Source organism: Oryctolagus cuniculus (genome assembly GCF_964237555.1).
Source record: "Oryctolagus cuniculus chromosome 17 unlocalized genomic scaffold, mOryCun1.1 SUPER_17_unloc_2, whole genome shotgun sequence".
NCBI classification, from domain to species: domain Eukaryota; kingdom Metazoa; phylum Chordata; class Mammalia; order Lagomorpha; family Leporidae; genus Oryctolagus; species Oryctolagus cuniculus.
In genome coordinates, this window is record NW_027208203.1 from 1,504,063 (window position 1) to 1,517,581 (window position 13,519).

The window sequence follows — 13,519 nt, forward strand, 5'->3', positions numbered from 1 at the left end:
TGTATGTATACAAACAACATCTTTATTGACAATGGGACAGTAAGAACAAATTGCTTATAGGTAACCAAAAACATTTGAAATGCACAACATTAAAACTTTCAACATTTATGCTGGAGTACAAACACGCAGTCAAGTTGAACATCAGGTGTAACGAGGACAAATACTGAAACACAAAGAGCCGTATTTCCCAGTAAAATTACCAGTGGAGTTGAGTCCCTTCATGTTATATTGCAAACTTGTTTCTGGAGCCAACAAATAGCTCCTGTTTAAGTCAGACCCACAAGGAAAAAAGCATGCTCCAGGAGATCTCAAGGAGGCTGTGCAGGGAACAGCACCAGAAAAGAAGCAAGAGCAGGAAGAAGTAAAGCTTCAACTCTGTGACAGGCCAGGGAGCAGGGCGGTCATGGTCCTCAACAGGTAAAAAAAAAAAAGGCGTGGAGAACAGAATGATTCTCAACTTCCATGGGCTGATTCTTAGCCACATCATTTGACACACACACACACACACACACACACACACACACACACACACATACACACAGGTTTCAAAAAGCTTTTGGGAAATCTGAATTATGAAAATTATTATGCATGGGTTTTGAAAAAACTTTTGCAGCAAAATACATGTGCTTTTAATTCCACTGACTTTCTGAGACACTCTTTTATACAATTGTAGACATATGTACACACACACACACACACTCTGATGCTTAACTGCTTCATTTAGGAATAAATGTAGACAGTGAAGGGGGAATTGGGAGTACTTGCTTACATAAGTGGAAGGGGGGCTCCTCATGCTTTTGTGCCAGATCCTTAAGATGCACTGTCCTATTTAATCCTCATGACAACCTTATGAGAAAGGGATGATTTATTTCCATTTTACGAATAAAGAAACTGAGACTCAGGATAAGTTGCCTCCTAAGGTCACACAATTGCTAACTGGGGTTGGTAGATTTTAAGCTCAACTTTCAAACACCCATGTTGGGCATGCATATTTTTGTTAGTTTAAATGTGGCCCCCAAATGAATTTCTTTTCACTGAACCATATGGTATATTTAAAACATTTTCACAGCTTCAATTCTCTCCACAACACATGATAACATCCTAAGGTAGGAACATTTTGATGCATTTCCCATCTCTTTTATTTTCCTTTCACACAAACTCACACGGTTCTGTAATCTTAACAATAAACTAGAGGGACAGGGATACTGTTATGGAGTAGTAACAACTCAGTGTTCATCTGCATTGCTCTGCTTACCAGTCTGGTAGATGGTGGTAACTTCAATGGCTTTAGTCCCTAGTGAAGGATTACTTCACCATCACTACAACTTCTCCAATTTCTCTGACTGTTTTATCTGTCTCTACCTTACTTCTTGACAGATGCTATAGCATAGGAGCAGCATTTTCTGTAGAGCCAGATAGTAAATATTTTAGGGACATACAATCTGCTATTGACTGAATGTCCAAAATCCATACCCTGAAACCCAGTCATTACCTATGTGATGGTCTTTGTAGGTGGGGCCCTTGTAAATGAGATTTGTGTCCTTATAAGATGGGCCCCATTCTACCTAGTGAGGACACAGTGCAAGGGTGCCTCCCTACCAGGAAGTAGGCCTTCATCAGACCCCAAATCTGCCAATGCCTTGATCTTGGGACCTCTTAACTTCCAGAACTATGAGAACTATATCTCGGCTGCTTATAAGCTACCCAGTTTTATTTTGTTAAAGTAGTCAGAAGATATGATTTCTGTTGCAGCTACTCGATTTTGCCACTGCAAGGAAAGGCAACCAAAGACAACATGTAAAGGAATGTGTGGCTGAGTTTCAATAAAATTTTATTTAGAGAAATTGACTGTAGGCCCAGGTTGATCTATGGGACTGGGCTACAGCTATCTGCTCAAAACTATTAATACTGAATATTAAGGAGGTGAAAGAGTTCCTTTTCCTATATTGTGATGAGTCAGCCATTATCCTACCCAAACCCTTCAGACCCAAGTCTTCCCTCCCAACTCTATCTCCTTCAATGTTTTTTGTTCATTCTACAATCTCTTTGTCAAGAGCCCTTTTGTGCTCATTTCCATCATTGCTAGATTTATATTCCATGCATCCCTAATGATAGTGCTCTTCACTATCCCTACTTCTTTAATCTATCTCCCTACTTTTCTTCCATCATAAAATTAAGTTCCACTGAGAGGGAACTAAGTAACTGGGATAATGTGGAAGGGACAAGAGTAGAGGCTGATTGATAATTGATCATGAAGGATAGGAGTTAGGAGAGAAGAAAGTAGAAATCTGTATTTTTCTATCTTTTTACATAATTTTCTTTATACAGAACATATATATAATAAAAATGGCATTTACATAGTGTTTTACTAGTTATTTGACCTTTTGCTTTTGTGTTTCCAATCCCACCACTGGTCTTGGTCACCCTTGTAACTTATGCTAACATATCACTGTGATTTCATGCCTTGTCCATCTTTAGAACTCTGAGATAAAGACCAACCAACACATGGAGAACAACAATAACAACAACAGGGTAAACATTAAGGACAGAAAAACTGCTTTTCAGCTGCTTATCTCAGTGAGTTGCTCAGGACTGTCCTGTGACTATTTTCCATACCTGACAGGAATGCAGGAGCTGCTGTCTCACAGTTGCTTCAGGTCTTCTTGACTGGAACCTTAAATATAATAACACATTGATCCAATCCACCAGCTTTCCAAACCCTCAATAGCCATGGGGTCTTTTCTCAAAGTGACACAGCACAATGTACACAATGCTAAATAACGCGGAGAAACAATGTTTCCTGGATATTTGTGGACATTATAAAACCAAGGATTATTCAATGCCAAGGATAAACAAAGAGGGGCTTGATCAACACTTAAGATTCTGACCAACTCTGTCTTTCAGGCTAACTCCATGAAAAAGTGGAAAATGAAGGTACATTTCTATAGACAGGGATAACAGTGCCTCAATCTATAATCAATATAACTCATATGACCATAGCTCAGAACCTGCTGTAAATACTTTGTTTATATTCATAAAAGTAGATAGCAACTTTTGGGAGATAGGAAGGAAATCCAAAAAACTTTCAACTCTTAGCTTATTTAGCTTTTTTGGATAATAGAAATTACATTTTCTGGAGAAATGATACCACCTGCATATCTGGATCTCTATTTTGGATTCAAAGAATAATAACTTGGTGAACTCTTCATGATAAGGATTTACTATAAGCTATCAACCTAACCTATCAAGTAAGAATTTCCTTTCCAAAGTGAGAAACTACAATAGGGCTCCAATATGACCAGGAGAAGGGAAAACAATTTCATAATTTATAATGCTACCCTCTCTGGGATTGCATGAATTTCCTTGGATGGGTATTTGAGAGGTTGAAGATTAAAATTTTGAGATTTCTGGTCAGAAGTTTTAATAAGCAAATCAATGGACATAAGGACCATCCTGTCTGTGGCTCAAAACTATGTATTATGTGAGTGAAATTAGATGTTTATATAAAATTAGTCCTCAAGTGCATACAATGGTTTACATCTAAACACTCAGGTACTTAACACAGTTATAAACCCAACTTATATTATTTCACATTCAGGGATGTTCCAGGGTTGTTCTTCAGTGTGAATTCTTTGATGTCTGCTGAGGGATGAACTACACTTAAAGCTTTTCCCACATTCATTACCTCTAAAGGGCTTCTCTCCAGTATGAGTTCTCTGGTGTTGAATAGGAGCTGATGAATGAATGAAGGCTTTTCCGCACTCTCTGCATTCACAGGGTTTCTTTCCAATACGAATTCTTTGATGTTCAGCAAAATTTGAGCTCTGACTAAAGGTTTTCCCACATTCACTACACTCATAGGGTTTCTCTCCAGTATGAGTTCTCTGATGCTGAACAAGATGTGTGCTTTGACTAAAAGTTTGTCCACATTCGCTACATTCATATAGCTTTTCCCTGGTATGAACCCTCTGGTGCTTAGTAAGGGATGAACAGTGGCTAAAGGCTTTCCCACATTCTTGACATTTATAGGGTTTCTCTCCAGTATGAGTTCTTTGATGTTTAATGAGTGCTGACAAATGAAGGAACACTTTATCACATTCATTACACTCATAGGACTTAACTCCAGTATGAATCAACTGATGTTGCACAAGATGTGTACTTCGGTTAAAACCCTTCCCACATTCGCTGCATTCATAAGGTATTTCTCCAATGTGAATTCTCTGATGAACTGGAAGGGACAAGCTTTCTGTGAAGGTTTTCTTGCATTCGTTGCACTCAAAGAGAATTCTAGTACGAGTTCTCTGATGCTTTGTTAAATTAGCTCTGTGGCTAAAAGATTCCCCACATTCACTGCAGGTGTAAGGTTTCTCTCCAGTGTGGACTCTCTGGTGTCGAATAAGTACTGAATGGTAAGTGAAGAGTCCACCACAATCATTGCACTGATGAGGCTTTTTCTCTTTAAAAGTTCTCTGCTTTTTCATTAAGCTCAACTTCTGTTTCAATCTTTTATCAAGTGTATGAAAGGAAAAGGATCCTCTGGGAACTCTGTCTTGAGTGGCAAGAACAGACTTCTGACTGTAGTTCTCCCAGTAAATGTCATGTTCATGATCTGTTTCTTCAGGTAATGAATTCATGTGGGTGAACGTTTCTCTCAAGTGTCTCTCCTGACTTCCTTGCATATTCTCTAACCAATTGTCACATTCAAGAGCTGTTTCCAAGCCATTATTCTTTGTCAGTCTCTCTATTATTGCAACCAGGCAGGAATCTTCTTTGGAAAAACCTTGCACTGAAGTTGAATCCTTGCTCTTGGGTCTTGTCTCCATGTCTGAAAAACATTGGAAATGCAAATCCCCTTCATTTTATGTGCTCAACAGAAAGGCAATTCTGTAATAGGTAAAAGTTAATGAAGGTGAAAGGCATGCCTTCATGGAGTAAGTGGATCTGACTCATCAGATGATTTGTAAAGAGAAGCAAATGGAGGGAAACAAATACTCAGTATATGCAGAGAAAATGAGTATACTCCATCCAGGAGAGTCCCAAGAGGGAAAAGACATCCAGAAATATAGGTAAATGCGGGTTATGTATGAAGCAATATATCCATTTATGAGCAGACAATGAGTACATCAGGTCAGATGGGAGAAGTAACTTTTTATACAACACACATTGCTACAACAAATATCCAGGCAATTATCTCAGTATATAGTTATGACTTCTAAGTTCTCAGTTTTCCAATCTTGCCACATCCAAATATAAAACCCACTGCCAGTTTAATCTTCCTAACAATGCTTTTCTACTATGCCCCTCATCATTTGAGCCATCACCTGCTGTCACCCCTCTAGCAGGAAGCTGGGATTAGGAGCACAGCCAGGATCTGAATCCAGGCTCTCTGATACAGGATGCAGGTGTCTTCACCACTAGGCCAAATGGCTGTCCTTGTATCTAATCTTTAATCAATTACCTCCTGCTTAATTAGAGAGTCTTAGAGCAGAAAAGTCATAATTTTCTTTTTTTTTTCTTTTATGACAGGCAGAGTGGACAGTGAGAGAGAGAGACAGAAAGGTCTTCCTTTGCCATTGGTTCACCCTCCAATGGCCGCCACAGCTGGCGTGCTATGGCCGGCGCACCATGCTGATCCGATGGCAGGATCCAGGTACTTATCCTAGTCTCCCAAGGGTGCAGGGCCCAAGTACTCAAGCCATCCTCCACTGCACTCCCTGGCCACAGCAGACAGCTGGCCTGGAAGAGGGGCAACCGGGACAGAATCCAGCGCCCCAACTGGGACTAGAAGCCAGTGTGCCGGCGCAGCAAGGCGGAGGATTAGCCTAGTGAGCCGCAGCGCTGGCCCAAAAGTCCTAATTTTATCTGACAAGGATTGTAAATATAAAACACTTCTCCCTTTTCCAACTATCTATCTAGGTAATAATGGATTTTCTTCATACACTTAAACTAGAACAGCATATCACAGGTGCTGGCACTGTGACACAATGGGTTAGGATGCGGCCTGTGATGCCAGCTTATCATATCTGAGTGCTGGTTAGGATCCTAGTTGCTCAGCTTCCAATCCAGCTCCCAGCTAATGTGCTTGGGAAAGCAGTGGAGGGTAGCTCAAGTACTTTGGCCCCTGACACCCAAGTGGGAAACCTAGATAGAACTCCCGGCTTCTGGTTTCAGCCTGGACTAGCTACAGCCATTGTGACCATCTGTGCAGTTAAAGCAACAGATGGAAGATCTCCCTCCCCTTCTCCTCCTTCAAATAAATAAATCTTTAAAAAACAAACATAAAAAAACATATCACAAAAAACTGCATTCAGAAGCAACTATCAGAATAATTATCTTTGATGAAGCCATATTTTGGAGAGATTTGCAGAAATGTGAAAAAAAAAGAAATCCTGTATAGGTATTGATTTGAGTCCCGGCTGCTCCACTTCTGATCCAGCTTCCTGCTAATGAGCCTGTGAAAGTAGCAGAGGATGGCCCAAGTCCTTGGGCCTCTGTACTCACATGGGAGACCTGGAAGAAGCTCCAGGCTCCTGGCTTTGGACAGGGCCAGCCCCGGTCATTATGGACATTTGGGAAGTAAACTAACAGATGTAAGATCTCTCTCTTTCTCTGTAACTCTGCCCTCCAATAAAATAAATCTTTTTAAAAAAATCAAGAAAACTACAAAAATCCACCACTCTTAGGTAACATATTTTTGTTTATGAAGTCTTTATAAAAATTGTAATGCAGCAGAGGGTAATGGGTTTATAATTATTTTAAAATTAATAGCTCATTTTTGCTCAGTCTTAATTTTTTTTAATAATTCCTCCTTTTTTTGATTTATTTATTTACTTGAGAGGCATAACTACAGACAGAGAGAGGGAGAGACAGAGAGAGCAAGTTATCTTCCATTCACTGGTTCACTCCCCAAATGGCTGCAATGGCTGGAGCTGGGCCAGGCTGAAATCAGGAGCCAGAAGTTACATCCTGATCACGCACATGGGTGCAGGGGCCCAAGCAGTTGGGCCATCCTCCACTGCCATCCCAGGCCATAGCAGAGAGCTGGATCAGAAGTAGAGCAGCCAGGACTAGAACCAGTGGCCATATGAGATGCAGTCGCCGCACGTGGATGCTTAACCTACTGTGCCACAAAGCTGGCCCCTCAGTTATAATTTCTAATGTGGTAAATTTTAGTAGATATCACCTGTATGGACAAAAGCTCTTTACAGTCTTCAATAATTTTTAGTTACACTAGGTCTTTGGATGCGAAAACATTCAAGAGCTGCTAAGACAAAGCCTGGAGAAGGAGGGAAAACAGGTGAGATAAAAATGTCGAAGTGAGTAAAAGCAGAGTTTTACAAGATTTTGTCAGCCTCAAGGATTCTGGTCATTAAGCCAAAGGGTGTGAGAATCCCTGAAGTGTTTGGAGCAAAGGGATAACTTGATTTGACTTGATTTTGAAAACATCACTCTCAGTACGATGTAGAGAATGGAGTGCATGGGGCAAAGGCAGAATTGGGAGATTTATCATAACTGTTCAGGCAAACAACAGGCATGTGGGTGTTAACAGCGCATGAGTATTCGCTAATTACAGTAAAATGTAATTAAGTAAATGTGTTCATGCATAAAGGAGAGGAGGAAATGTAAAAACTGTCCACAGAGTTCTGGCATGTACAATTTGATAAGGCAGGGAGTATCTAGGAAAGAAGCTGCCTCCTCTCTCTGGCCCTCAACATGGGAAGATGTAAGTCAGCCTAAACCTGTTTGTAGCCAGTGCTCGAGGAAAAGTGTGCTTGAGAGCAAAACCCACGGAGAAAAAGAAAGCTTTGGGAAATAAAGCTTTGGGAAATGAAGAGAACAGGTTTTAATGTTATTTCTTGGGCCCCACATCTGGCCAGACCTCAATTTTTCAATAACATTTTAGTCAATAAATACCTCTCTTTGCTTAAGCCAGTTTTTTTCCATCAGCTCCAACCGACTAATAAAGTCTTCAAGACTAATGTAAGGTGGCTGAGAAGCCAATGGAAGACAGCACATATATAAAGGACCTGCAAAGTCACCTGTATACACACTGCCAATGGCTAGTAATTACTGTGTATTCCCTGGATCACAGTGGCCGAGAGAAAGGTGGAGCAATCTTTGGGTTGTGGCACTCCACACACAACATGGACAGCTCCCTTTCTCCTCCCCAGCTCCTTCAAATAAAACTTTTCAGAACATATAAACTTGAAAGATAAACACAATGATCACCCATATGGTATGACTACCACCTAAATTCAGCAATTTAAAAAAATATATATTTATTTAAAAGGCAGAGCAATAGGGAGAATGAGAGAGAGGACGAGGGAGTGGAGGGGAGAGAGAGTGAGAGCGAGAGAGATCGATCCTCCATTCACTGGTTAACTCCTGAAATGTCTACAACAGCCAATGCTGAGCCAGAAATTCTATCCAGGTCTCCCATGTCGGTGGCAGTGGCCCAAGCATCATCAGCAGGAAGCTGGACCAGAAGTGGAGCAGCCAGGACTCAAACTAGCACTCGGATACGTGATGCTCATGTCAGAAGTGGAAGCTTAATCCACTGTGTCATATTGTTAGCCCCAACAATTCTTAATATTAGCTATTCTGGCCCTTTGTGGGGAAGGGTGATAACTTAAAAGTTGCAGACAACAATGAATATGGATGGAAAAGAGAGGTACCATGGGTAAGTAGGAGACATTTTCTACTGAGCCCTTTGTAATCTAGAACTCAGCTCTCTCTAGAGTGGCTCTAGTGTCACAAAGGAATGCACCTGTACTTTGAGAAGTAAGGTGGGATTTCCGCAACCATTAGCGCTCACACTCACCTGGGACCCGGCTGTGAGGCGCAGAGCTGCCACTTCACCTTCGTCTGCACTCCTTCAAGAGCTAAGGGCAAGGAAGCAGTAATGATGTGGCCTCCGCCGCTCTTGTCCTCAGAACTGCAAGTCTAAAAATCCTGCTTCCACACAAACTGTGTTCCCTACAAACACTGAGACTGAGGGGAGCCCAAGTCAACCCACTGCCTCGCAAGACCATGGACAGTGTCTGTGAATATTGCTACTTGATGTTTATATTTGAACACATTCTAGAAGGTGGCACTCTCAGATCCAGAAATTAGAATACATCAGTTCCTTTTGTTGGAGAAGTAGGCTCCATGGCCATCTAAAATTATCCCACATGCTTATTTAAAATGTAGACTGCTGGAGCCGGCACTGTGGCAGATTAAGTAAAGCCACCACCTGCAGTGCCGGCATCCCAGTTGGACACCAGTTTGAGTCCTGACTGCTCAACTTCCAATCCAGCTCTCTGCTATGGCCTGGGAAAGCAGTAGAGATGGCCTAAGTCTTTGGGCCCCTGAACCCACATGGACACCTGGAGGAAGCTCCTGACTCCTGGCTTCCAATTGGTGCAGCTCCAGCTGTTGCACCCACTTTGGGGGGGTGAACCAATGGATGGAAGACCTCTCTCTCTGCCTTTACCTCCCTGTAACTCTGCCTTTCAAAGAAATAAATCTTTTTTTTTTTTTGACAGGCAGAGTGGACAGTGAGAGGAGAGAGAGAGACAGAGAGAAAGGTCTTCCTTTGCCGTTGGTTCACCCTCCAATGGCCGCCGCGGCTGGCGCGCTGCGGCCGGCGCACCGCGCTGATCCGATGGCAGGAGCCAGGTGCTTCTCCTGGTCTCCCATGGGGTGCAGGGCCCAAGCACCTGGGTCATCCTCCACTGCACTCCCTGGCCACAGCAGAGAGCTGGCCTGGAAGAGGGGCAACCGGGACAGAATCCGGCGCCCCAACTGGGACTAGAACCTGGTGTGCCGGCGCCGCCAGGCGGAGGATTAGCCTAGTTAGCCGCGGCGCCGGCCAAATCTTGGGAAATATATCAATTCCTATACAGTAAAATGACTGATTCAGCCATAGATAAATGTTGCCAGGGACATGGAGAGCATGGAGCCTTCATAAACTTCCAGGGCAGCCACTATGGACAGTAATGCGGCAGTTTCTCAGCATGTCCTACATGGGACTGTGTATTGCCAAAGTAGTTTATCTCCCAGGTATGCCACTAAAAGATACAAAATCCACATGTCCATAAAGGCTCACTGGAGCAGTATTCATGAAAGCCAAATATGAAAGCAACCCAAATACTACTGTGTAAGAAAAACAGTGGCAGTATGGCTTTTATAAATGCATACTATTTGGCAATACACATCAATTAAGAAATAAAAGACCACAAAAATAATGAAAGACAAAATATTTTAAGAAAGAGAGGAAATCAGAAGCAAAACCCCACACACTGTAGCATATCCAAAAGAACGGCCAATCTCTGGAGACAGAGTTTAGATTAATGCCTGTCTGTGGCTACTGGTGGATGAGGAGTTATTGTAAATAGTATGAAGAATTTGGTGATTAATGAAAATGCATTAGACTGTGCTTATGATCATAGAACTCCAAAAATCTGACAAAGCTTGGGATAGTCACTTGAAACATCATGGCTGGGCAGAGAGGCTCCTGACTTTGGGCTTCACAGAAGAAACTGAAGACAAACAAATATGACAAGGTTTCACATACTCTGCTCATTTGGTTCAAAAATATTTAAGGCCATAAACACAAGGGGTCCTTACTGTTCAATGGGCAATATTTAGTATGAAAGAACTATGCATTTAGGAAATTTTTGCACCAAAATTAACAACACTTAATTCCATATTTCTTTTTGGATATTGCAGACAGCTCCCGACACTTCTCCCGTGGTGCAGGCCCCACCCCTGCAGGTGCCGGGAGAAGAGCTGGGCCTCCAGGTCGTGGTGCAGAGGGTCACTGCACTCCCGCAGGGTCCCCCGCGCCCGCGTCCTGTCGCAGCCCCCACCTGACTTGTCCCTCTGGTGGCCACAGCTCCGCTTGTGCCCGCGGAAGATGCCGGGCTGGCAGGAGTCCAGCAGGCCGGGTTGTTGGCGCTCACTTCCGCAGCGCCCCCAGCCACTGGCTCAGCTCATACACACACTTGCACTGCAGCCGGGCGGTCTGGGGCCGCCTGCGTCCTCTGTCCAGATGACCCGCATGACCCGGGAGCTGCCGAAGCTCTTCTCCTCCCCCTTTTCGGCCGCCTGGATGTGGGCCAGCTTGACGAGGGCGCTGTTCCTGGAGCCGGGCGTCTGGGCGAGGCTGAGGGCCTCGCTGGAGAGGGAGACGCGGAGCTTCTTGAAGGAGGCGGCCAGGGTGCCCTCGGCCTTGGTCCTGTGGAGGAAGAGCGGCCCCTCCTTCAGCGGCAGCGCCTGCAAGCTCAGAGCCGGCTGCAGGTGCAGCTCCTTCTCCTCCTTCTCCTCCTCCTCGATGTCCCGAGCTTGGTGACGAAGTCCTTCAGCGGCGCCACGCCCGGCGCACTGTGGGCTGCAGAGGCTCCATCCACGCCTCCTTGGCCCTGGGCGCCAGCGTGTCCATGCTGCCCGCGTTCTGAACGGCCTGGGCCAGCAGGAGCAGGGTGCGACCGGTTCGGGCGTCCGCGTGCCGCTCCCGCAGGGGGAAGAGCTTGGGCGACTGATGGCCAGAGAAGAAGCGCAGACACAGGAAGCTGGTGAGGGCAACAAGGGAGCAGCAGGTTCTCCTGCTGGGTGCTGGGGAAGCGCTCGCGCACACCCTGGAGAGCGGGGGAAGGTGGCGCGGCCACGGCGGGGCATGCGCGAACCGAGCGACAGCGTGCGCTCAGCAGCGCCCTCAGGTGGGCACGCAGCATCTGTGCACCCTGCTCCAGCACCTCAGACTCAGGACGGTGCACCCCGGAGCACCTTTATGTCCTTAACTTCCACCTTGCTGGGGTCCAGCTCCACGTACTTCTCTTCAAACACCCTGTCAAGGATGGGGCGCAGCACGGCGTGCAGATACCGCACCCCGCCACCTTCAGAAAAGACTCCATGGAGTTTGAGGCCAGAGAGTGGCTGCGAAAGAGGGTGTTGGCCTCGCTGGTGCGGCTCAGCTCCAGCTGGAACAGCAGGCCCAGGAATTCCATATATTGTAATTCCATATACACTTAAAGAAATACTTCATTTTTCTTATGTGAAAAAATTTTAAAAATGTATTTAGCATCAATTTAAGATAAAGTGTTACCTCCTAAGTGCTCCACTTAGTGATTTAATGTACAGTAATACTCTCCAAATGGGGTCAACTTCAAGAGCAACATGTAGAAACAAGGAAAATACACTACTACTAATAAATAACTTTATGCCAAACTTTCTAACAAGGCAAAAGAGAAAAGAAAGTGTTACTTTTATCATATGCAGAAATAAATAAACCTGGTTTGATCATCATTGCTATTTTCAAGATTCTGTGTCACTAAAATCTGTTTTGGAAGGTGTCACTATGAGAAAAAGCTTTTGTATTGATGACAGTAGATTTTTCAGTGCATAATACACAATTACAAAGCGTTGTATTAAGCATTGCTCCTGTGTTAAACCATTGTCAATCCTCACAGTTCTGTGAAGTAGGCAACATATTAGGCATCTTGTGAAGGTAGTAACTAGGTACAAGAAGGCCAAGTGATTTACCTGAACTCAGACAGCCCACCGGCAGCAGACCCCAAATTCAAATCCAGGACTTCTGGCCAGCAGACAGGTTTTAACATGTACAGTAGATTTTACTTTTAAAACTAATTTGGAAAAGTAATTTTTTAAACCTAGATTTTTACTTTTAAGGGTTTTAAGTAGGAAGACTATATAAGGGGCAGGTATGAGAAATAACATTAGTAACATTTTGGACTTGTTAGGATTTAAATACACAATCGATATCCAAAGAGAGATCTCAAGTAGGCAGTGTGATACACTAATCTGAAATGAAGGAGGGTTCCTGGGCTAGAGATACAAATTTGGAAACCATTAGTACATACACGGTAGTAAAAATCATTAGAAAGAATATCAAAGATTGTACTGAAGAACAAGTCTATGTTTAAAAAGAGGGAAATGAGAAAAAAGCAGGCTGTGATGAATACACTAGAAAGGCAATAGAAAATAGAGCAGAAACCTACCATGACACAATCAAAGCAATATATGACTAAACCACAGGCAGTGTCATATTGAAGGGGATAAGCTGGGAGGAAGTCCACTAAATCTGGAGCCAGTGACGACCATTTCACCATTATTTTCAATATGCTTCTGGAAGTTTTAGCCAGAGACATTAGGTCAGAAAAGCAAATCAAAGTGATACGAATTGGAACGAAAGAAGCACAATTACCCCACTTTGCAGTTGATATGACCCTTTATATAGAGAAACCAAAAGATTCCAATAAAAGACTATTAGAGGGGCAGGTGCTGTGGTGCAGCGTGTTAACGCCCTGGCCTGAGGTGCCGGCATCCCATATGACTGATGGTTCAAGTTCCAGCTGCTCCTCTTCCAATTAAGCTCTCTGCTATTGTCTGGGAAAGAAATGGAAGTTGGCCCAAGTCCTTGTGGGCCCTGCACCCATGTGGGAGACCCGGAAGAAGCTCCTGGCTCCTGGCTTTGGATCGGCACAGCTCCGACCTTTGTGGCCAATTGGGGAATGAA

General features: G+C 43.8%; 1 protein-coding gene and 1 pseudogene across 1 annotated transcript in view; both read right to left on the minus strand.

Annotated features, from left to right (window-relative positions):
* The window catches only part of LOC138847895 (zinc finger protein 286A-like), a 20,934-nt gene continuing 7,415 nt past the window's right edge, over positions 1-13,519 (minus strand). Inside the window, exon 2 of the mRNA XM_070067666.1 lies at positions 1-4,825. Coding sequence (XP_069923767.1) covers positions 3,579-4,823 — 1,245 coding nt within the window. The 5' untranslated portion in view covers positions 4,824-4,825 and the 3' untranslated portion in view covers positions 1-3,578. The remainder of the gene's footprint in view (positions 4,826-13,519) is intronic.
* LOC138847894 (ras GTPase-activating protein 4 pseudogene) lies at positions 9,886-12,828 on the minus strand (annotated as a pseudogene).